General features: G+C 42.3%; 1 protein-coding gene across 4 annotated transcripts in view; it reads right to left on the bottom strand.

Moving 5' to 3' along the window:
* The window catches only part of EGFL6 (EGF like domain multiple 6), a 52,739-nt gene extending 30,763 nt beyond the window's left edge, over positions 1–21,976 (bottom strand). For all 4 annotated transcript variants that reach the window (XM_019746249.2, XM_074323860.1, XM_019746250.2 and 1 more), the window contains exons 1-2: positions 21,428–21,976; positions 3,478–3,590 (exon numbers count right to left, since the gene is read on the bottom strand). In XM_019746249.2, the coding sequence (XP_019601808.2) occupies positions 3,478–3,590; positions 21,428–21,501 (187 nt within the window). In that variant the 5' untranslated portion in view covers positions 21,502–21,976. The remainder of the gene's footprint in view (positions 1–3,477; positions 3,591–21,427) is intronic.
* Between the last annotated feature and the right edge of the window lie 3,887 nt (positions 21,977–25,863).

The raw sequence follows: 25,863 nt of genomic DNA, 5'->3' as shown, positions 1-25,863 counted from the left end.
TCTGATCACGCCACGCCTTGTACAGAAGTCATCAAACAATCTTTACTGCCTCTTGAATAAGCCACAGGAATCATAACTGTGATCTGGCCTCCACCATCTTTTGCAGCCTTAGCTTACTCTGTTCCCTACACATAGGTACCACTCTGCTCAAACTAGATTGCCTGCCATTCCCTAGACCTACTCTGTGCTTTCTGCCTCTTCCTTTCTACTGTTACCCCACCTGGGGCACCCCTCCCTCTCCTTCCAGTGGTTAATGTCCTTCAGATCCTTCAAGGACTACCTTGCTTAGTCCCTTCTTCCAGAACCCTTCACAGATTTCTCCAGCCACATGTGAACTTCCACTCAACTCTGAGAGGGCCATGAAACTTTGGCGGGCTTCCCTCGTGAAATCGATCAGTCTCTACCTTCTTACATAATTAGACATATATTTGGCTTCTATCTACTACCTGATTCTAAGCGCCTTTAGAACACGGACTTAAACATTCTCTCTTTGTTTCTTGTGCTGTGTTTAATAGTACTGTGAACTTATTTGAGTTAGATACTCAAATTGTTTTGAATAGTAAATAAAGTAATAGGTGTAGAACTTTTAACAGGGCAACATTTTATGGCTCTGAATAAATCATAAGTGAGAAGGTAGGGGGGGGGAATGCTTCCCAGGAAAATTCTTCCACTTTTGGAGACAAAAGAGATACAATTTGATCTTTCCAGTGTCTATTTTGTTGTACATAACTACTTGGAGATGTAGCTTTAAATTTAGATGTTAGAAAAGTAATCTTTGACTTTTTGAAAGTCCTGAGGACCTCTGACTGTTCCCTGGAAAGCTATTTCCAATGTGGTCCAGATAGGAAGGCCCAGGATCAGTGCCAAATAGAACACAGGAGAAATGGTGACTAATACTCTTGCTGCTATAAGGTCAAACTCCAGAAAGATATTTTCAATTCATAGTAACTTCAGATCTGAAATTTCAACAGCCAATCCATAGCACAGGGAAATTCAGTTTATGTCTAAAATGGCCCGAAATTCAAGTGTGCCTTAGACCAAGTAAAGCTCTCTTGTTCCATTCTCCCCAGAACTCCTCCATCTGCAGCTTTTCATTAGGGATTTGTTCATAGACAACTCTTTAGCCCATCTGGCTAAATGATGTACATTTCAAGGTTAATGACATCAAGTTGAGCAGATCCTGCCTGAGGAGCAGAGACCAACATCTAGAAATCTCTGGCATTGAGGCAGGGCCTTGGAGGAAGGAAGGGTGAATAGACGGATGGAGGTGAAGGCCTGGGTGGACTGGGGTCTCACAGGCTGGGGTCTGACTCTGCTTGTTTGGGCAGGCTGACCCGAGTTCTGGTCCCATTACCACGCAGCCCACACTGTGGCTTAGAAGTCGGTGGTCTGCCAATCAGGGACTAACCGCCCTGTTATTTGGTGCTTCAAGGAGCCTGTGACTTTGCTGTCAAGGAGGGCCATGCAAATTGGATAAACTATGACAGAGATTTTAGATATAAAATTCATGGCAATGGTATTAACCTGAACATTTGACTGGGGCAGTGGGGGTGCTGACTAGCTCTTCAGCCTGCCAAACGTGCATAGTGAGCATTTTGCTTGAACACTCCGTGCTGCTCTTTTAACACCTTGCTTTAAATTCTATCATGCCTATGGTATCGTAGCGTCCACAAAAGCATGAAGAATGTGATTGGCCATGTGCACCATGGCCAAACTGCTCTGATCCAGTTACAGAACAGCCCTTCCAAACAGCCAAGGCTCACCCTCATTTATTCACCAGAAACACGCCAAGTTTTATGGCAGGAGGTGCTGATGTTCGTGTGACTGTAAAAGAGATTCCAAATCATGTGTCTGACCTGGCTTTTGCCCCTTTCCACCTGACTGACTTCAAATAAAAATGTGTTATGTTGTGTCTAGAAAAAGAATAAAGCAACACTTAATTCTTCCATCACCTGGTATTCTAACAGAAGTCTGTGATGAGTTATTAGCCCTTCCTGAATTGAGGGTAATTTATGAGGCATTTTCTGTGTGTGCCAGGTGAATATAGCATGCCCTTTAATGCTCACCCTCTTTACCCCTGAAGTAGGCAATACTCTCTCCACGTTGCAAAAGAAACGGAGACTCAGTGACCTTGCCCAAGGTCACCCACATCATTTTGGTTCTCAAGACAATGCTTTGATCATGACTATCAGTGTGAAGACCTACCCCTCTAATTGACAAAGTCACAGGGGGATGTCTAACTTTCTTTATCTAGATGGGCAAAAATGATCTTCAAATATTTTTTCAAGTATCTGCATACTCCTGTCAACTAGTCACAAAGAAGCTGTGATGGTGGGAGGTTTTGCGTAATGAGCATGTAGGAGCAATATCAGTGTCTTCCAATGTTTCCTAGATTTAGGATATTATCAAGCCCTGCCCTCATCTATGGTCTATCCAGATATTTTTGAACCAGATAGAGAGGAGGGGGTTGGGGCAGGGGCAGACCATCAGAAAGAAGGTAGCATTGTTATTCTTAAAAACAGCCAAATTGTTTGTGCTTTACAGTTTACAATCTAATATGAGGCACACCAACACCTAAAGTGTACGGCACATGCAGTCGTGTGTGTATCCCATTTAACAGATGAAATTGAGATTTAGGCATATGCGACCCAGGGACACAGGGACAGTAAGGCCAGATTTCTGCCCTGAAGGAGTACGCCTCAGCTCAGACGGTCAGCTGGGAAGAATGAATGCAGATTTGATTCGTCTACACTGCGAGTGCTGGAATATAAAAAAGTCATATAAAAAATAAAATGCCACAAAACTCTATGCAAATCCCTGTCCTCCCCGGCCCTCCTGAAATTATCAGAGGACTCTCTCAGAGTTCCTAACACATGGTCTGAGAAACAACGTCTAAAATGAATTGTGGTTCCTTACTTTGAAATTTGTACACAGAAATCAGAAAAATATTTAAAATCTTTGCATATATCATGTATCCTTGAAACCAGCTAGAAACTGGCACAATGGGCTTTCAAATGTGAGTAACAAAATTATAAAGTAAATGGCTTACTTTCATGTTTGTGACTAAAGCCTACTGGTTGGGTGATTCATAATTAAAAAGTGTATTTCATTAGAAATCAGTTGGAAAAAATTATAATTGGAGAGAGGTATTTATTGACCTATTTTTGCCCAACTCAGTTTCTCCAGATTAAAACAGAAATAATAATAAACAACCCAGTCATGCTTGCTAAGACAGCGACAGAAAAAAGTGGCAAGGCAGGTCTCTTAAGACAAATCATGTGTAGCATAATGGTGTCAGCCACATTTTGGACAGGAAGACATCTCACAGGAACCTCGAGTTTGGATGTTGGCAGTTAGCCATGTCTCTCTGCTGAGGAACCCCCTGGCTTTGGTGAGAGCTACAGTGTCACAGATAAAATGCTGAAGACCCTGGCCTAGCCCTCGAGCACAGGGTGGTCTGAGTTTTTATAAAATTACCTTCACAGACTCCCTTGCTGCTCTTCCTCCAGCCATAGCAGCAGGCCAGTTTGGTTCCATAGCGACAGACCCCAGGCTGGAGAGCTGGTGCCGACAACCCGTGATCGCTTGGACTGTGGATAAAGAGCCACATGTCAGTACTGAGAAAACAGAAAGGGCAACAGAGACCTTCCCTGCTACTAAATGAGCAGCAGAGATGGCATTACCTGGCTTTTTCAACAAGCCTGCCCTAAGTGCTAAATTCAATTTTAAAAACCTGAATTTCGGGTGGCCAGTCTGGGCTACCATCCCATGCCAGCACTTGCAATAATTAGTGTTGTTCATTTTTTTCTTCTGTGTTTTAAGAGGATTGGGTTGCGGAATCTATAAAACCAGCTCACAGAAAAGTGGCCTAAAGTTTGCTGATGAACCTCATAGCCAATTTTCCAGTCTGTCCTGTAGAGACACAGTGGCTCCCCAGGTCTGTGTCTGTTTTAGTGCAGAGAGTGGTAATGTACCTCTGTGTCCCAGACTGGAGCACTGCATTGTTACCCCATTGGCCACCTGGGAACCATTGGCCAAACTGGAATCTCCACACACTATAGTCAGGTAAGACCTGGAAGGGCTCCAGATACTTCAGCAAAGGCTTCCCATGTTACAGATGCGGCAAGTCCAGCCCAACGGAGAAGAGGCTCCCGCAGCAGAACCAGTGGGCGGGATTCCAGCCCAGGCACCTTCTCATTCCTCACTGCTTCCTGGAAACACAATTTGCTAAACTCTTTAACTGTAGAGCAGGGGTCGGCAAACATTTTCCATAAAGGGCCAGATGGTAAATATTTTATGCTTTGTGGGCCATACACTCTCTGCCTGATTGCAAAAGCAGCCGCAGGCAATAGTAAACAGATGGGCGTGGCTGTATTCAATAAAACTTTTTTTATAGACACTGAAATTTGAACTTCATATACTTTTCATGTGTCATATAATAGTGTATTCTTTTGATTTAGCTTTAACCATTTAAAAAGGTAGAAACCATTCTCACGGGTCACATGAAAGCAGAGGGCCACCCAGCCTTGGCCTGTGGGAGGCAGTTTGCCGACCCCTGATCAAGTGAGCCCTGCCACCAAGTGCCCCTTAGTGTTCGCTGCATGTTTACATACTTAGTGGCCTCGTATGGGACAGGGTTGCTGCCAGATTCTGGCAGAAAAGACTTGAGTTGTATATTTTTATGGAGGGCTAGGGTTGTTTCCACACGCATATTAAATACACTGTAAAATGTTTCCCGGGCTCTTTAACAGACAAGCAATGCACATTTTACCACGTGCTTTCTGCTGCAGGACTGAATTTTATGCAAGCTAATAACGTCTTAGTCAAGGTCGGGAAGTTAAAGAACCTTGCAGTTTTCCCTCCTGATCTGCCTCTCCCACCAACTTGATTATTGGGTTAAGAGTTACAAACACATGATCTGTGACATTTCATTAACTGAGAACACAAAATGCAAGGATGATTTTAATTATTACTTTTTCTCAAAGGGACTTTGTTTTCATCCTCTAATGGAATTAATTTGGGGGACTTAAAAGTTATTCAGTCAACCTCTGAATAGGATTTTTGAACCTCTACAACCTCTCCATGACTGATATTTTGAGCCAGATAACTCTTTGTTGTTGGGGCTGTCCTGTGCATTGTAGGATGTTTCACAGCATCCCTGGGCTTTGCCTACAGAAGCTAGTAGCACCTCCCCCTCCAGTTATGTCGCCAAAAATGTCTTTAGGTATTGCCAAATGTCCCCTGGGGCACAAAACTACCCAGAGTTAAGTACCACTGCACTAAAGTGAAACACTGATGGAACACTTGCTGTATTCTAAGCTGTCTTAGGCATACAGAATGATGAAAATGACCCAATCTTTGCTCTCTTAAGGTCACAGTCTATTGTAAATAGATACGCTATAGTATAGAGCAGCATGGTAAGCAGCTTCACAATGCTCTCAGAAAGGGTAGTGACTGGGAAGAAATACAGCCATCTGTCGGAATCTAATCTGGATGTTATGAACAATTCTACAAGGAAAACCATAATCTTGACCCAGTCTGTGTGTAACCAACAACACCCAAACAAAAACCATGGACTACTGAACATAAAGCATGTTGAGGAAATAAGTGCTGGTCCAAACACAGTGATGTACTCAAGAATCTTTTTTTTTAGCATTTTACACATTGAGATATAATTCATATAAAATGTACCATTTAAAAGTGTACACGTCAGTGGGTTTTAAGATATTCACATTGTTATGCAACTATCCCCATTATCTAATTCCAGAACATTTCCACCACTCCAAAAGGAAACCCCATACCTAATAGCAGTTACTCCTGATTCTCCCCTCACTCCATCCCCTGGCAACCACAAATCTATTTTTTGTCTCTGGATTCGCCCATTGACATTCACATAAATGTAATCATACGCTATGCGGTCATTTTGTGTCCAGCTTCTTTCACTTAGCATGTTTCCCAGGTTCATCTATCCTGTGTCAAATGTCAGTACTCCATTCCTTTCTATGGCTGAGTAATATTCCATTGTGTGGACAGACCACATTTTGTTTATTCATTTACCAGCTGATGGATACTTGGTTGTTTCCACTTTTTGGCTACTGTGAATAGGGATGCTATGAACAATTGTGTACAAGTTTCTGTGTGAATACGTGCTTTCATTTTTCTTGGGTATATTCCTTGGGTATATTCCTAGGAGTGGAACTGCTGGGTCATATGATAACTGTATGTTTAACTGTTTGAAGAACTGTCAGACTGTTTTCCAAGAGGGCTATATACTTTATTTACCCACCAGAAATGGATAATGGTTCCAATTTCTCTATATTCTTACCAGCACTTGTTAGTGTTCATTTCCTGATTACAGCCATCCTAGTGGGTGAGAAGTATTATCTCTCTTTTTTTTTTAATGGGATTCTTTGTGGTTTTTTTTCTAATTGGGGAAGGGGAACAGGACTGGGGAACAGTGCGTACTTCCAGGACTTTATTCCAAGTCAAATTGTTGTCCTTTCAATCTTAGTTGTGGAGGGCGCAGCTCAGCTCCAGGTCCAGTTGCTGTTGCTAGTTGCAGGGGGCGCAGCCCATCATCCCTTGCGGGAGTCGAACTGGCAACCTTGTGGTTGAGAGGACACGCTCCAACCAACTGAGCCATCCAGGAGCTCAGTGGCAGCTCAGCTCAAGGTGCTGTGTTCAATCTTAGTTGCAGGGGGCGGAGACCACCATCCCTCGCGGGACTCGAGGAATTGAACTGGCAACCTTGTGGTTGAGAGCCCACTGGCCCATGTGGGAATTGAACTGGCAGCCTTCGGAGTTAGGAGCATGGAGCTCTAACCGCCTGAGCCACCGGGCCGGCCCAGTACTATCTCATTTTGATTTGCATTTCCCTGATGGCTAATGATGATGAGTATCTTTCACGTGCTTACTGGCTATTTGTGTACCTTCTTTGGGGAAAGGTCTATTTAGGTCCTTTGCCCATTTTATAATTTGGTAATTTGTCTTCATGTCCTTCATATTTGAACCATAGATTGAAACTAGTTGGTAAAAACAGCTATCCCCATACCTTAGTGAATAAGGTAATGCAAAAAAACTTCCATCTAGGTCCTCAGAGAGTCAGTTCCTTGACCATACACGCCTGTAATAAACCTCGATGATGTGCCCAATTCTACTTTCTCTTCCTTTAACAACATGGAGCTGATGTTCGGGGAGCAGACTGGTGGGAGGAATTAACTTTGCCTGGGAAAGAGGATGATGGTGTCACAGGGGAGATGACACATGAGTTGCAGTTAAAAAAGAAAACATGACAAACAGGAACGCTATATGGGAGAAATTGCCTATGGGACTTTAATTCCATACTTGTATAACAAATGTGTGATTGATTTCATTAGAGTCCAATCTATCAACAAAACCTTAGATATGACCTGCCGACTTCTTGACTGCAGATTTGCAAGCAATACACCCCCGACTCCAATAGGAAGGGCCTTACCTATTTCTTGATGCCAAAAAAACCCAAAAACAAAACAAAAGAAAACACCCAGCTTAATCCTCAGTAGGGCATTGCTGTGTATTGAGCAGTCTGCTAGGTACAAAGACGAGCATGGCAGACAGAGTCCTTGGTAATGAGCTTCAGACGAGAAGGTGAGGGTAAGAAAGGCATTAAACATAGTCAGCTATAGGAGCTTAAAGCAAAGACACATAATCTGTTCAAAGGGATGCAGATGCTCTCTCTGAGGGTGCAGACTTTAAATGAGACTGAAGATGAACAGGGTGAACCACTTGGAGTGAGGGCAAGAATATTACAGGCAGAGTGAGTGCAGGCTAAGAGGTAAGAGACACCAGGCATGTGCTTGAGGAACGAATAGAAGACCAAAGGACTGGACAACTGGAGGGAGATGAGCCTCAAAAGGTGGGCAGTGGCTCCATCACAGAGAGTCTTGTGAGGGCAATTGGGCCTCACATCCTAACGGCAAAAGGACAGCACTGAAGGGTTTTAGGTGGGAAGGTTATTTGAGAAGCTTTCCCTTCTCATGGTAGAAGTCTGTAAAATGGACTGGAGGGAGGCAGAATGGAGCATTTGGCTCAGAAGCAAGATTCTGGTAGCTTGGACTGGAGCAGTAGCAGTAGAGGTGGACAGAAATGGATGGAATCAAGGTGGATCCAAAAGACTTGATAGTGTATTAGTCATTCATTCAACAAGTATTTGTTGGGTATCTACAATGTATCAGACACTGGGTTAGTCTCCAAATGCTCAACAGAAACCAAGAGAGACAGAAGATCTCTGCCCTCGTGGAGATCATATTCTGGCCAATTGGATGTGGAGAGCAAGAGAGATACATTATCTGATAGACGGCAGTGTTGTATTTCTGGAATGAGGAATGTGGATGGAGGAACATGTTAGGGAAGAGAGTAAATCATGGATTCTCTTTGGGACACGCTGATTTTGAAGGCTCATCGGACAGACAACCAAGGAGAGATGTTGAGTCGGAAGTTGGATATTTGGGCCAGAAGTCTAGGAAGCAGGATGAGATTTGGGAGACATCTGCAGGTAGTTGGTTATTGAATCTCTGAGAATGGATGTGTGTAAGAAGAGAAGGAGGCTTAGGGCAGAGCCCCAAGAAAACTAGCATATGAGAAGTGGGCCAAGGAGGACAAAGATCCAGAAAGACACCCATTAATGCTCAGGAAGGTAAAAGAAACACCAGGTTAGTACAGTGTCAGGAAAGTCAAATGCAGAGAGTGTTTCTAGAAAGAGCAGGATCAGCTCTGATGTTAAGAGGTCGTAAAATATGGTGGTTAGGACTACGGTCTCCTTCCTGAGATTGAATCCTGTCTCTACTGTATATTAACCTGTGACTTTCAGCAAGTTACTTCACCTTCCTATGCCTCAGCTATCTCATTTCTAAAATGGGACTAACAAAAGTATTTACCTTAAGGGACTTTGTGATAATTAAATGATTTAATATATGTAGGGCTTGGGACAGTGACTAATGCAGTAAATGCTCCCTAATTGATTATTTTTAATAGTATTAGCAGCAGGATTAATATTATTAGATGTGTTGAATAAGGTATAAAGTTGAAAATTGCTATTGACTCATAATCAGTTAACTACATCTCAGTTAGAAGTAGGTTTCTGCTTTAGTCTGAGTCCTCTGAGAAGCAGAAGCCAAGATGGAATTAAGCATGAAAGGATTTTATTAGGGGAAAGGCCTGTGAGAGAAAATGGGTAGGGAGCTGGGGAAGGCTGGGAGAGCCATTGGCCCACCATAGAAGTCTGATCTTGAGTGAAGGAGAGAGGGAAAGAAGATTGGGTGGAAGTACCCAAGACTGCTGTGCAGTATAAAGAAGGTTTGGCCATGCTGATGGGGAGCCCAGGAGCCAAAGTCAACCTTCAGAGGAGAGCACTGTTTCCCACAAAAGGGTCTGCCTTACCCTCTTTCCCCGAAAATAAGACTTAGCTGGACAATCAGTTCTAATGCGTCTGTTGGAGCAAAAAATAACATTAAGACCCGGTCTTATATTATGTTAGATAAGACCTGGTCTTATATTATAGTAAAATAAGACCACGTTTTATATTAATTTTTGCTCCAAAAGACACATTAGAGCTGATTGTCTGGCTAGGTCTTATTTTGGGGGAAACACCGTAGTATCCCTGACAAGCTCGGCCTAGAAGGAGGCATGGCCTCGCTCAAATGTGAAGATGGATTTTCAAGAGCAGAGTAGGTGGGGCCCTCTGTCAATTACGCCCCCAGCTGTTGGAGGTCACATGGCTGCTAGTTTCCACGTGACTTTACTTTTTAATGTAAGTAGGGATCAATTTTCAATGTAAGGGGAGATTGTTGTAGAATTTCACGTTAAGGAAAGTGACTTAGATAGCATCCAGGCCTAATCTATCATTTACACATGAAGAAACTAGGGCCAAGAAAGACTGGGTGACTTTTCATTGATATTAGAAGTCAGAGAGAACACACTTCACCAAACTAATGAAGGGGAGCAGAATCTGCCACCCCAAAATATGACTCTTTGGGCTGATTATTTTTAAGTAACAGCAGACACAAGCTCTAAAGACCGAGAAGTTACCCTTTGGTAAGAGGCATTTACATTTATAAGGGAAATCTCCATTTGTAAGGGGGTTTCCCTCACTGTACCAGGAAGAGGAGGTGACTTTAAATCTCTAGAAACTCTCATCAATCGAGAAGGCTAGGACTTAAATCTGCATAACAGCCTGAACTTTGTTTACTGTGCTTTGCCTGTTCACCTCCCAGAACTGGTTCCCCACCCTCACATCTTCTTTTACCTTAGCTGGAGATGGTATGGAAGGTGGTGGCTTGGGCCCTCTCAGTTTTCCTGGGTCTCTCCCATGTATACAGGAGGGATGCATGTTTTTAAACTTCTGTTTGTTTTTCTCTTGTAATCTGCCTTTTATTGGGATGGGGGAGTCTCAGCCCAAACCCTAGAGGTAGAGCTATATTTTTCCTCTTTTATACTTTTCATCCATCTATCTATCCATTTGTTCATCCAAAATTTATTCCATAACAACACATGTCAGGCACTGTACTAGGTAGTAAGACTCTAGAGGTATATGAGAACCGCCCCTGCCAGCAAAGAATTTATAGTCTAAGGATGAAGATAGGCAAGTAAACAAATAATTATACTCCAACATGATGAATCCTACCAAAGGGGTGAGTTCTCAGGAGCTGGGAGAAGATATAGGAGTTGTTAGGTTGGGGGTGGATAGGGGAGTAGGTGAGGGGTTTTCTGGAGGAAATGGGGCCTGATATGAATTCTGGTGACTGATGGAAATGGGAGGAATCCGTGTAGTGGGGAAGGTGTTCTAGGCAGAGAAAATAGCCTGTGCCAAGGATGGAGCCACTAAGAACATTAATTGGTGGCCTATAAACGCGAGCATAGAAAGTGACGTGTTTGGAGCAGGAGAGTGGGAAGGGAAGCAGAGAGAAGGGTGGGATGGAAAAAGAGCAGGGAGATAAGCAGAGGCCCGAAAGAAAAGGCCTGTGTCCATGTGAAACATTTTGTCCATCCTGAAAGCTCCAGAGAGTTATGGAAGGGTTTCAAGCAATTAGAAATATCAAGGATTTTACACAACACGAAACAGCCTCCATAGAATTATGGTGAACTTAATAAGCGCCAACAAGATTACTAAAACTATTAGATGTGAAATCACACAAAACAAATTGAAATTTGTTGAAATACGATATTTTTTCCAAAAGTCTAATTAGAAACTTCGGTGAAAGTCCCCTGCACAGGTGGGCAAACCCATTTCATATGCATTGGTCAAAGTCAATTACTTTTGATTATGCAGAATACTGCCTGGGGTTAACTAACTAACAGGAGAAAGTTACCAGAAGATGAAATTCATATACTGTTTGCACATTACCACAATTCTCCAGAGACATCCTCTTTCTTGAGTTTTATTGCTTTCACATGCTTGCCTGTAGGTGAAAAGGTGAAATTGAGAAATCTGAGGTGTATTAATTTCTCCCAAGTCATCGTTTTTTGACATGCTACAAAGTATCACTTGTAAAACTCTCCAAAATGTTAATGACTAACACTTGGGCCATCAAAAACTTGTTAATAAAGTAAGATCTCTTATTCATTGTAAGGAATTCCTTCCCCAGTCACAAATGCATCTTCAAGTTAGAAGATACCAGAAATTTGTCATTAAACCTAGCCTTACTCTCATTTGTTTAAAAAATAAAAACAATAGTTAGGAACCAAGTCATGATTAGGAATTATAAAATAGACTCTGATGTTCGGGCAACTACATAATCAGAAAACACCAGTTCCATCTTCAGCTGCTCTGTGGATGCAGCGACATGTTCCGTGCATATTTTCTAAAGAGGACCAAGCAGCTTGAAACAACACTGACGGAGAAACCGTCAGAGAACCATGCAAGTCCATAAATGAGCAACATGCCTTTTAATTAATGGGTGTGTCATCATGTGCTCACCCAGTTTTGAGAGACAGCTTCAAAGGGACAGCCACAAATGGGACTTTACTGGTTTGATCATCAAATTCCACATCTGGTCATGAAAATGGAAAATTAGTTTAAAGGGGGGAAGTCACTAGTGAATAGAATTGCTAATAATTACTCGCTGATTTATAGATGCCAGAGGATATTGATTTATTACACCAAAAACCCAGTTCTGCATTCTATGTTTGCGTTTTTTTAATGCACATGTGCAGCTATTTAAAATTATGAATAAAAATAAAATAAATTATTAAATGTTTCTGTTTAAGTTGAAACAATATTGTTGAGGGGAAGAAAGAAATCCAGCACTGGCAAGCATGACATTGACAATAACAGCAGGGCACACTATCTTATAAAATCTTTTAAAAACGGCTAAAAAATGCTTTAACTCTTAGTTTCTAAATAGTTCTTGCATGACATTCCATGTTAATGTTAGCAAATGATTTGGATTACTTTCCCAGCAATCTCTCCTACCGTTGCTCTAATTCCACGCCCACTCACAAACTTTCCCATCACTAATTCAATTATTCTTTTACTTTAATATCTGATTGTGAGTATTCTGGATAAGGGACATAAATTATTAGGTTAAACTATATGAAACTGTCTTTTTTTTTTTAAGTTACAAATGGCCAAATAGCTGTGATTTTGTATGTTGCAATTTAACGATCGTGGAAGAGAAGGTTAAGCACTCATCAAATCCGTGTCTGTGTCTCCCAGGCACAAAGCTACACTATACTTCCCAGCCAGCTTCCCAGTTAGGTGGAGCCACACGACTGGTTGTGGCCAATGGAAGGTAGGAGACCACCTCCAAGTCTGCTCACAAAGCCTCATGGGATCCGTGACGTGCTCCTTTTCCATCAACCCATTGAATAAAGAGCACTCTGCGGACCTCGAGGAAGATGGCACCTCTCAAGAGGGATAGAGCCTGGTCCCAGGTGAAGGCATGCAGCAGTCTCTCAACCATGCCTTGGACTTTGAAGCAGGTAAAGAAATAAACTTTTACCGTGTTCAGCCACTGAGATTTTGAGATGCTTTGATACAGAAGTTAGCCTACTCTGATCAACACAATAGTATTTTAAAGAACTCTTTCTTTTCCTAAAGTCTAGTACACATGATTCTTCCCTTATATGTGAACCCATTCATTAGAAAAAAAAAATCTTACAGAGTTATCAATATGAAACGCACCTAGTTCCACACTTAGTGAAGCATGTGTTTTAAATGTATAAAATAGGACCACTGCATTCTGGCATATCAAGGATGCATGGGTAAGGCATTGTATCAATCATCAGAATTTAATAGATGTCTGAGTATGAGATTTTATACATTTGGCTGGACTGACTCAACCCCATAGAACCTGATAAATCTGGGGTCATCAATAAAAAGGAGTTCATGAACCTAGACAGAGAATTCTTGATCTTGGACTGAAACGATCTGCCACCTTGGGAGGTCTGGCTGGGCTGACCAGCTGCTCATTCTCACTCTTACTCTCTCTCTCTCTCTCTCTCTCGCTCACACATCTCTCTTCCTAAACAATGTTTGGCATATCGAAGGCCCAGAGAACCTGGTCCTGAGGAAGGAAGTATTAATATAGGCGAGCAAGTCTCTGTGGAAAGGAGGCCCTGAGCTGCGGGAGTCTGAACTAAATGCTAAATTTCCCAGAGTTCCTTTAATGCATCATACAGTTTGCTGTCTACATTGATCAAATTAATCAGAAAATCACCGTCTGCACAGCTGAAGTTAATTTAAAAACATTCCAGTGATTGTAGAAGTAGTATAGTATTTCTTCATGGGATTCCTTATTTTCTGCAAAAATATGCTGTGCCAGAATTCTTAGTATGCTTGTTTATGGTCAGGTTCCAGGAAACTTCATGATATTCTCCAAGACAAATTGAGAAGTTAAAACTTCTTTAACTGATGTTTAAATCTGTTTAAATATCGCCAAACAAATGAAATAATTTTTTTTTCTAAATAGGGATAACAAGGTCCAACCATGAGGGGTTTTTTGGTTTTGATTTTTGTTTTGTTTTGTTTTCATCATAGCTCCCAGTATGGCAAGTCCATTGTACCTAACCAGTTAAGATTAATTCAGGGTTCCCATCTAGCTTCAAGATACAGAGTCTAAGTCGAACAGGCTCAGGGATACCCCAAATCATCTCACCTTCCTGGATATGTAGACTATCAAGCTCCTCGGTTCTAGTGTGTGTTGATGCATCTTCAAATTTCCCACACCATGAGTGGTAGGGCAAAACTTAGCAGAACTGGGAACTTCTCATTGCTTCCTCTATTTCTCTCACTTATCTTCCAAGCTCAGGAGTTAGGTGGAAATTGGAGATGGAGGAGTATGTTAGTTTGGGTTCCCCCGAAAGCAGACCAGGAGACAAGGATTTGAGTGCAAGTGGTTTATTTATGAGGTGAAGGGAACATCAATAGGGGAGTAGGGAAGTGAAACAAGGAAGGGAAAGTAGTCGAAAAAGCCAGTGTTATCAAGAGAGCTACATTTATTTTCTATCACATTCATTCATTCATTCATTCATTCATAGTGAACATGACGGAGAATGATATAAAACGGAGTTAGAGAAATAGGCAAGGCTAGATCAAGCAGGCCCTTTCACACCATTCTAAATAGAATGGATTTTATTCTTAATCCCATGGAAAGTCACTGAAGGGTTTTAAGGAGACGGCTGACATGATCTGATTTACATTTTAAGAGGAACACTGGGATGTGGACTGGAGGGGGCAAAATAAGCTATTGAGGGCGTTCAAGTGAGACATGGTAGTGATGTTAATCAAGAATTCATTTTAGACGTCCTAAACTCAGTGACACATCCCAATGGATGGGTCAAGAATAGAGAGCCTGGGCTTCATATTTTGATGCATTGAAAGCACTAGGACGGCAAAGATCACCCGGAGAGGGTATAGATAGGAATAAAATAGAGTCAGAAACTGATCTCTATGGACATGGGGACTGGTAAAAGAAGTTGAGAAGGAAGGAGGTAACGAGTGTGGCAGAAGGAAAACAAGTGTGTGTGCTGTGTTGCTTTTAAAATACATCCAAAATTTCTTTGATATCCTGCCTTTCAAAAAGTTAAAAATAGAACTATTTTATGACCCAGCAATTCCACTTCTGGGTATTTATTTGAAGAATCCAAAACACTCATTTGAAAAAAATACATGCATCCCTATGTTCACTGCAGCATTATTTACAATAGCCAGCATATGAAGCAACCTAAGTGCCCATCAATAGATTAGGTAAAGAAGATGTGGTACACATATACAATGGAATATTACTCAGCCATAAAGAAGAATGAAATCTTACCATTTATAACAATATGGATGGACCTAGAGGGTATTATGCTAAGTGAAATTAGTCAGACAGAGAAAGACAAATACCATATGATTTCACTTACATGTGGAATCTAAAAAACAAAATAAACAAACGAATGAAACAGAAACAGACTCACAGATACAGAGAACAAACTGATGCTTGCCAGCTGGGAGGGTGGTTGGGGGGGCTGGGTGAAAAAGGTGAAGGAATTAAGAAGTACAAATTGGTAGTTACAAAATAGTCATGGGGATACAAAGTATAGCATAGGGAATATGGTGAATAATACTGTAATTAGTTATTACAATATTATTCACTATATTCCCTATGGTGTATGGTGCCAGGTGGGCACTACACTTATGGGGGAATGGTGCCAGGTGGGCACTACATTTATGGGGGAATCACCTGGTAACTTATATAAATGTCAAACTACTATGCTGTACACCTGAAACTAATATAATATTGAATGTCAACTGTAATTGAAAAATAAAATTAGAAAAAAATAAAGCTTAACTCCCCTCCCCTTATGTGGGGCTGTATTTAGTGACTAGTTTCTGACAAAGAGAATATGGTGGGAATGAGGGAGGACAACTTGTTAGATTAGGACATAGAAGGCATTGCAACTTCCTCCTTGTTCTCTCTCGGAATTCTTGCTATATGGGAAGTCAGCTGACAAGTCATGAGGACACTCAAGCAGCCCAATGGAGAGGTCCACAAGACAAGGAGCTGAGGCCTCCTGCCCACAGCCATGTGAGTGCGCCATCTTGAAAGCAGACTCTCCAGCCCCAGTCAAGCCTTCAGATGACTGCAGCACAGGCCAACAATTGGCTGCAACCTTGTGAAAAACCCCAAGCCCCATCCCCTTCAAACTGCTCCTGAATTCCTGGCTCACAGAAACTGTGTGAGATAATAAATATTGTTTTAAACCACTAAGTTTTGGGGTATTTTGTTGAATAGCAATAGATAACTAATACACACAGTGTCCAGAAACAAAGCAAAGAGAATACTTAAAGAGTAAGGTGACGATATTTCTATAGATATTTGCTACTTTGGTATTTTAATTTCCCATTTATTTTCCTCAAATCTGAGATGCCACGAATTATAAGCACACTATTATTAGGTATATTACGAAAGAAAAGATGCTGCCAATTAAACTAAACTATGGCTCATTACCTAAATGACAATTCTGTGCAATTGTGTGATAATTCTGAGCATGAACTAGTCATGACCAGGTTATCTTTAAAGAACACAGAACCTGCGATACTCTGCTTTGCTCTCTATTGCTCTCAGAACAAAGTCGAAACTCTTCGGCTTGGTATATTGGGCTCCTTGCAACCTGGTTCCAGCCTGCCTTCTTTGCCTCTTGGCAGCCACTGGGCTCATGACCACAGATGCTGGCCAGTCCATTCTGTATCTTGGGCCAAAGCCTTCCTGTTGCATTCCTTTTGCAAGTATGTATCTACCCTGCCAGCCATTCATTTATTCCTATGCAACATCTACTACAAATTAAGCACTGGAATACGCCTTTTTCTCCGTTTTATATTAGGTGGACTCACTCACATTCTGAGGCTCATGTCCTACTGTCTCTTAGAATTCCCAAACAGGATTAAATCACAGTGGCAACTTACTTTGATAAAACTTCTTTCCCTTTTCTGTCCCTACTAGAACTTCCTGGGGTCACTTCCCAAATAAACCATGTACACTTGAATCCTGGTCTCAGAGTCTGCTTCTGAGAGAATGTAAACTTAGAGAGGAAGGTGGAGGGTAGAGATTCTGAGAGAATGTAAACTTAGAGAGGAAGGAAGGAGGGTAGAGATTCCCCACTTATTCTACACACGTCCCTTGATTGTGTTGGGCAAGAGTCAAGCTAAACAGGGTCACTGGTGATAATGTGTGAGAAAGCACTTTGTAAAAATGTCAGCTTTTATGTGTTAAATTTTGGGGGGAAATACATTTGGAATACAGGCATACCTCGGAGATACTATGGGTTCAGTTCTAGACCAGTGCAATAAAGCGAGTCACAAAGTTTTTTGGTTTCTCAGTGCGTACAAAAGTTATGTTTACCCTGTGCTGTAGTCTACCAAGTGTGCAATAGCATTATGTCTAAAAAACAATGCCTTAATTAAAAAATACTTTATTGCTAAAAAATGCTAACCATCACCTGAGCCTTCAGCCAGTTCTAATCTTTTTGCTGGTAGAAGGTCTTGTTTCAATGTCAATGAAAACACAATATCTGTAAAGCACAATAAAATGAGGTATGCCTGTATGTGGAATGTCACTGCTCTTAGAGCAGAAGACCAAATCAAATGCAGTTCTTGGGAAATCATCTAATTTCTTCAAGTTTCTCCATCGCATTGTCTGTCAAACAGACACACTACCCATTTCTTAGGGTTGATGAGATAACTGATTGAAATCACACTGCTAAGTGATGACACATAGTAGTGTCTCAACAATATTTGTTGAATGCCAATCTGGTTTATGAAGGCTAGATAATGTACTTATTCTCATTCAATGTTTACATAACCTTGGTTTATGCACATAAATTACATATAAATAGGACTTGAATACCTTCTAAGCCAATGAAACTATTGAAATAAGGTAGCTCAGAAAGGACTTCTATGATATAATTGGACATTTCATGGTCACTATTTCCTAGAAACACTCAACTCTTTAGTTTTGGGTATATTCCCACAAATTCTCGTTTTAAGAATAAAGAAATGAATGGCATGGCAGCCATTCACAAATCACTAAAATTATGTTTAAAAATAAAATAAAGTCTAGTCCATAAGTCTAAAAACAACAGACTCACAGCTCAGGCTTCCTGTGAAAAGCTGAATAAACCCCCCCTCTCCCCACAAGATGTCCACATCCTAATCCCTGGAACCTGTGACTGTTTACCTGATATGGCAAAAGGGACTTGGCAGATGTGGTCAAATTAAGGATTTTGAGATGGGGAGATCATCCTGGATTATCTGGGAGAGGCTGATATAATCTGAAGGGTTCTTCTTAGAGGGAGGAAGATGACTGAGAGTCAGAGAAAAGGCAAGGTGACAAAGGAAAAAGAGATTGGAGTGATGTGGTCACAAGCCAAGGACTGTTGGGAAGCTCTAAAGGCTATATGAGAAAAGGAAGCCCTTTTCCCCTGGAGCCTTGAGAGGGAACCAGCCCTGCCAGCACCTTAACGTTAGCCCGATAAGACTCACTTTGGACTTCTGATCTCCAGAACTGTAAGAGAATAAGTTTGTGTTATTTTAAGCAGCTAAGTTTGTTGCAAATGGTTACAGTGGCATTTCCTTAATATGGCTCTGAGAAAATTCAATTCTCTATGTAGGGTTTAGTTTGCAGAAAGCAGGACTCTCTCCATGCATGCAGACCCTCTGCACAAACCCAATCATTCCTTCATCTCTCACATTGTTTGTACTCGAATTCAACAGAGAAAAACTATGTAGCAGAAATATGTTATAAGTAGGGAGTTGCTCCAAACTTGAATCTCAAACATAGCAAAGTTAATATATTTATCTTATGTGCCCAAGGCAAAAAGATGGCAGCTTTAGGACCTGGAACACTGGAGACAAACTTCAGATCAATAAATGTTCCAGACTGATGCTGTTCGATAGAAAAATAATAGCCACATATGGCATTTAAAATTTCCTAGTAGCTACATTTTTCAAAATGTGAAACGGATGAAATCAATTTCAGTAACATATTTTATCTAATATCCACAACATTATCATTTCAACATGTACTTACATAAAATGATTAGTGAGATCTTTTATGTTCTTTTTTCATACAAAGTTTTCAAAATCCGATGTGTATTTTACACTTACAGCACATCTCAACTTGGACGGCCACCTTTCAGGTACTCAAATATTGTGACAAGGGGCTAGTGGCTACTGTATTTACTGTATTAGACAAAGTATTAATAGGTGTAGAGTATCTAAATTGTCCCAATGCCCAAAAACATAAAAAAGTCTAGGGTTAAAGCCAAATTCTGATGCTTAAGATCACAGAAATGCACACTGCTAATGGTTTATTCATCTGATGAGTATTAACTGTCTACTATGTGCTAAGCACCATTTAAGAGGCATATAATTTTCTACATCGCTAAAATTATGGTGCAGTGTTTCAATTAAAAAAACAACCGGTGCTTATATTAAAAATCTCTCTCTATAACAGTGACAATTTTTGCTATAAGCTGTGAAACCTCAGGAAATAACCAGTAGACATACTTTTCCAAAGTGAATGCCTTGCCTTTTCTGTTAATGTGCTGCCTGTAACTCAGAGTTTGGAGCTGATTAAACACGGCTCTGGGCAGTTCCTGAAGAGCTGACCACTTGACATTTCCAAGCATGCTGCAGATAATAAACACACCCGCTCATGAACCTGATACTGTGTAAAGAAACCAGGTTTCATATCTTGAAAGCTGCAGAATCCTGATACAAATTCTCCATTTTAATATTCTTTGGTTTATTTGGGGGCTTTTTGGCTTTTCGTTTAATTTGGTGGCACTTTGAAAGTGACGCTCCTGGAGGTCGGTTTGCTGGCTGCTAATGAACTAGCAATCTCATTTCCAAAGAGCACTCTGTCTTCCTTAAGGGGCTTTCTAGCAACACAGGAAGCTCCAACGTCTCAGGACAACGTGATTATGAGCGAATGACATCTGCTCACATTTTGATCACGAAAAGGAAATTGAAACTTGTGACCATACATTCTAAGAACCTGGTTTGAGGTTTGTTCTCTTTGAATTTCAAAATCCCTTAATACTGTGGTAGACTGACGAAAGGTGTTTTTTCTGTAAGTCGAAGACAGAAGAAGCCTGTACCTTTAAGAAGCCTGCACCACACCAAGGCTCTCAGCCTTTTCTCTCCAGGAATTGTCCAGCTAAAAACTCTCAATAGCACAGTGAGTCTCACTCAGCTGCAGGTGACTCTCCCCCCACGCCCCACCTCCCACCCCAGGGGACCTTGGGCAATGTCTGGGTGTCTGGGGACATTTTTTGGTTGTCACAACTTGGGGAGGTTGCTACTGGCATCTAGTGGGTAGAAGCCACAGTTGCTGCTGTTAAAAATCCTACAATGCACAGAACAGCTCTCCCTCAAAGTTCACTAGTGCCACAGTGCCATAGTGCAGAAGCCTGCTCTAGGGCACACCTCAGAAAGCAAAGTATCACAGACAGGGAACCAGGAAAACTTTTCCAGTGAGTGGTTCCCCAAAGGCTGCCCTAATGACTGACGAAGAGCAGGGACTCTGGGCCAGACTGCCTGGGTTTGAATGCCGGGGCCATCACCTACTGGCTGTGCCTCCTTGAGCAAGTTACTCCACCTCTCTGTGCCTAATTTTTCTTCTCTACAACAGGCGGGTGATAATAATATTACCTTCCACACAGAGCAGTTATGGGCTTAAAATGGGTCAATAGTCCTAAAGTGTTTAGAGCAATGCCAGGCCTAACTACAGCAAGCACTATATAAGTGTGAATTTACTAAGTGGCTTTGCAGATCTCTGCAAAATCTAAGTTTCAGGGCTTAGAAAAACTTACTGGCAGTAAAGAAATGGCTTCAGATTCTGAATTGTCACAGCAAGACGCATGAGTCGATTTCATCTGACAACCATGTCCTTTCTTTCCAGTTCGTTAACCCTAATCAGAAAGCCATTGAGTAGAGGGACCCCTCTTCACGGCTGGCTCAGCCCACCAACAGTAAACACTTAGTTCGTGTCGTGTCATCCCCAGTTTCTTTCCCCTCCTTCTCCAGAAAAACTAGTGACTGACAATCAGTTGATGCCCTTCGGATACGGTGGAAAACACAAAACGGCACAGGCACAGATGTGGCTCACCTACCCACAGGCAGACCCTCACACACCTGGCCCCACAGTTGATGTCTGCAGACTACCAAGCCAGAACGCACCTACCGAGCTGCGTGCAGTCTCCCTTCTCCCGGAACCCACGGTGGGGTACCGCGGATGCAAAGGGAACTGGTTGGTGCAAAGCCCGTGGGTGCTGCGAACCTGGCGCCCTTGTTAAATTCCGTCTCAGCGCGCACATATCCGCGGAGGTGTCCGGAGGGATGGGGGACAAAGAAAAGGGGCCCCATGGGGGAGCGCAGGCGCGGGCCGATCGCCAGCTAGACACTCACCTGGACGCGTTACCTAATCCACCTGCCACCCAGGGGAGCAGCAGTGGGAGCGCGAGTGCCCAGAACGGCGGCATCTTGGAGCGGGACTTTGCCTTGGCCTTCTGCTCCTCCTCCTGCCCCCCGGGAGGGCGCGGGACCTGGACGCAGCGGGGCCGCTGCCTCCACTCTCCTTGGCCGCTCCGGGCCTCTGCTCTTCCAGGCGCGATCCCCGCGGGTGGGGAGGGGAGGCCGGCCCTGCAGCTGGGACACTCGCGGCCTCAGGAGAGGTGGGGGCGCCCTGGCAAGGCGCTCCGCGGCTCCTCTGCGGGTGAAGCGGACCGGGTGCGCGAGGGAGGGCGGGCCGGCCGTGCACATCTGGCTGGGACCCGCCTCCAGCACTACCCGCGCATCCTCCGCGCTCGGTTCACCGAGAAACTTCCCCCAGACTCAGTTCACTTCATTCTCGTCAGTCCCTGCGTATCGCCGTCTTTTTCAGACATGGGACAGGTTTCAGTAATACCTGCACTCAAGGATTTAAGAATTTCGTTGAGAAATCAAAGCAGGAACGAAGGATGCTGGTTCAGAATAGCACTTCTGTCCTACTTCCGTTCAGGTTTTGTCCTAAACGCCGTGCTGGCATCATCTTCCTGAACACCCACACCCCTTTTCTCATCTTACTCCTTGGTGGCTTCAGATGTCAAATGAGTCTCATGAATAAGGTAATAAGATCTCGTCAAGGCCTTTCCAAAACTTTTTGAACTCTTCTTACCATAAATGGGTTTAGTTACTAGAAATATTAAAATTGAAAGGAAAGAATATAAGGTATGAACTGTATACCTGCGAATACTATAAAGCAAATGGTATATAAAATTTGTCTTGGTGAGGGTTTTCCTACAAGCAGACCCTGAGGCAAGCATTGGAGTGGCAGTCGTTTGTTCTGGAAGAGCAGAGAACACTGGTAGGGGACTGAGGGAGTAAACCTGGGAAGGGAAGGCAAACAATAGCAGGTGTGTATCAAGGAATAACCGGGGGCAACTGGAGCTTCATGCTGCTGGGCAGCTCTCAGAGCCAGCCTCGAACATGGTCTCCACGTGCTCTCACCCCAAAGCCCCGGGGGCTTTGGCATTTAGACACCATCACCATTCTGTCATCACCTGAAGGCTTCTACCGGGGTGCTGACCCCAGGACTTCTGCTGAGCTGAGGGCAGACAACATCCCACGGATGCTCACTGGCATGGCCCGGCCTGGAGGGAGATAGGCAGAACACCTCACTGGCTGCCACCTAATGCCTAGCAATTGAACTGAATGGAAAATTATGGTTTTGCCCACGCCACTTCTTCCTAAACTTTCAGATCCAAATCACTCTCTCCCCCCAAAACACTATTACTCAAAAAAGTCCTAATAAAACATGATTAGCCTAAAACGTGGGGGCCACCCTGCTTTCTTTGCCCTGAGTTATAAAGGGCCAGAGTAGCATCTTGCAAAACATTTATCTGTCACATTCTAGCTTTGGTTTCAGCATTTTGATGCTGTTTCTCCTTTTTGTTTTTTTTCAGAGCCAACTGCCCTTCTGTAGGCTTAAAGGAAGTGATGAACATTACACCAGGAAACTTCCCGAGGAAGTCGAACTCTCCTTGGCCAGCCCACTTATATTTCCTTGGGGACAAAGCAGCCATCAGGTAGTATGAGGAACAGAGACGGAACCTGGAAATGATGTGTTGCCAGGTTGAACGCAAATTGCCATGTAGAGGCAGGTGTTTTTAATACCCACACTGGTGTTGCTTACTTTGAAGAGAACTGCTCTTCGGGGGACCCTACTCTATCTACAAAGCAAAAACAATCTTTGATCAGAATCTCATAAAATCGTCCACACCTTTTACAGGCCTCCATTTCCACCCCCAATCTATTTCCACTTAGCCCCCTGCGTAGAACAGGTATGATGGGATAGTTTTGCACTTTCTGAATATATACACGATGCACATATAAAACTTTGAACACTTATGATGTGCCCGGTGCTGAGATCCAAAACTCATATTGAAATATCAGCACCAGAAGCAAAGCACTGTCGGATGAAAGAGCTGGGTGGAAGAGTATCTGAGCCAGAGTTTTTAAATTCAATACAAATTACCGGGGGGTGGGAGACCTGGGGGAGGGACTTGTTAAAATATAGGTTCTGATTGTGTAGCTCTGGAGTGAGGTCTGAGTCTTGACTACTAAAAAGACCCCAAGTGATACCCATGCTGCTTTTCTGAGAACCACTTAAGGTAGCAAGGGTCTAGAGATCACCTAGATCAGTACTTCTCATGTTCAGCTGGGAAGCTGTGAAACTACTGATGCCTGGGCCCCCCACTTCAAGAGATTCTAATGTCTGGACGATGGCTTGGGTGTGGGGACGTTTTAGAACTCCCCAAATGGTTGTAATGGAGAACCAAGATTGAGAACCATTGATCTGGACCAACTCCGACATTTTACAGATGGAAACACTCAGCTCCAGTGTGCAGAGCACCTTACCCAAGGTCACACACAGGATGAGCTCATGTCTCTGTTTCCATCACATAGTCCTCTCCCTGAAACTTCATGGTGTTTTCTTGATCACCATTCCTACTAGAGAAGAGTGGCACCTCTTCTTAATCTTCTATATTTATCGTAGCCCAGTGATGTTCTAGAAATGTATGCGTTTTCCTTGTCTGTTTTTTCCATTCCTTCTTGTTTCATGAAAGGAGCCCATGAAGTGTAAGACTCTCGATGCAGACACTGCTAATATCTGTATGGGAAAGTGTGTCTTGAGATAGAAACTGTTTTTCATCATTCTGTGCCTGTCAAAGACACAGTTCTTGGAGCTCTATGGTAGAAGCAAACATCCCAACCACGTTTCAGTCTTCCTTCACTTCCTTCCCCGCTTCTTCCTTCCCTCTCTGTCCTCTCCATCCATTCTTGCTCAAACATTGATCTGGAACTTACAAAGTGCCAGGGCTTGTGGTAGGCAGTGGGGACTGCTTGGTGGAAATGTATCCACCAGATAGTTCCTTGTTCTTTTTTTTCTCCCTGGTGACCTGGGCTGGACAACTAACACATGGTTCTTAGAATGTCTGGTCTTCTTTAACATAATGAGTCTCACCTCTTGGGAAGAATCACTAAGGTGAGATTAAAAGAGAAAAAAAAAGACACCTTGATTCATTTTCTCCTCACATGTTGCCAGTTCTTAGAACTCTTCACTGGCTCACTAAGGAAGAAAAAGAAATTGATATTTGTGAATGATTACTATATACATGCTAGACATTTTATAGAGAGTAATTATTTACTCTTGACAACATTTATAAGATAGGTATTATTACACCATTTTACAGATGAGGAATGTGAGGTTTAGAGCAGTCAAATTATCTCGTCTAAGGTCACCTACCAACGTAAGAGAAAGAATATAGATTTTGAAGTCAGACCTCACTGGAGATTAATTTTGCCATCAGATTTCAATCTTCATAGCAGATTCATAAACTGGTGGTGGTGGGGTGGGGTCAGTTCACGACCAGAAACAGTGAATAACATTTTATATATGGGGGGAGTATGTTCTGGTAAGAAATAACATGGCTTTCATCTGATTTTTAAGGGAGTCTATGCCTTCCTTTAAATGTCATGACTATACAGAAAAATCCCCTTGCCGTGAATTAAATATTATTGTCTGAATGTTAGCTCCCTTGATTTTAACCAAATTCGTAAGTTTCCAACTTAAGGCATTCAATCATCAGGGGCTTTTCTTTTTGTCTCTATTGGGAGTAGGTATGGCTTGAGTCCACCCTGTATACTTCCTTCCTGTTCCATGTGTAAATATCCTTTGCTATTTTCCTGTTCACAATTGAATGTAATAATAACTTGGCATACCTCTGCAAGCCTTGTCTATTTATTTTTTTCCTACATAAAGCCTATATAATGATTTGTGAGAACTAAACACAGGCAATTACGTTTAGATAGGCCTTAAAAGTAAAGTCTTTCTCAAAGTCACTCCAACTTAATTTGGGAAAGTTTGGTTGAGAAATGTTCTGTGCACTGTAAAATTAGAACTACATTTGTGATCCTTTTCTTTTAAAGAAGAAAAATAGTGACATTGCTAAAACAAATTCTTCTTTTCTTTCTTTCTTTCCTTTTTTACATATATACCTACCTCCCTAATTTCAAAAACTCTTCATACATGGTTTACAGACTTATTCATTCCTTTAACAAACAATTATTGTACCCATGCCAATCATGTGCTGGACACTGTGTTTGACTGGGATAAAAGATGAATAAGACATAATCCCTTGCCCTCGGTAACAGAAATGTAAATATATTATCAGAATTAACGGCATAAGTGTTAACAGAAGTACTTTAGGGTGCTGTGGAAACAAGGGAGGGAGAAGATAAACTCTTTGTGTTCCATACACGTGAATGTTTGACCCTGTTTTATCCCCTCTTTCATGAATCAT

This window comes from Rhinolophus sinicus, chromosome X, assembly GCF_036562045.2.
Source record: "Rhinolophus sinicus isolate RSC01 chromosome X, ASM3656204v1, whole genome shotgun sequence".
Lineage (NCBI taxonomy): Eukaryota > Metazoa > Chordata > Mammalia > Chiroptera > Rhinolophidae > Rhinolophus > Rhinolophus sinicus.
This window is presented reverse-complemented; position numbering and strand designations above follow the sequence as displayed.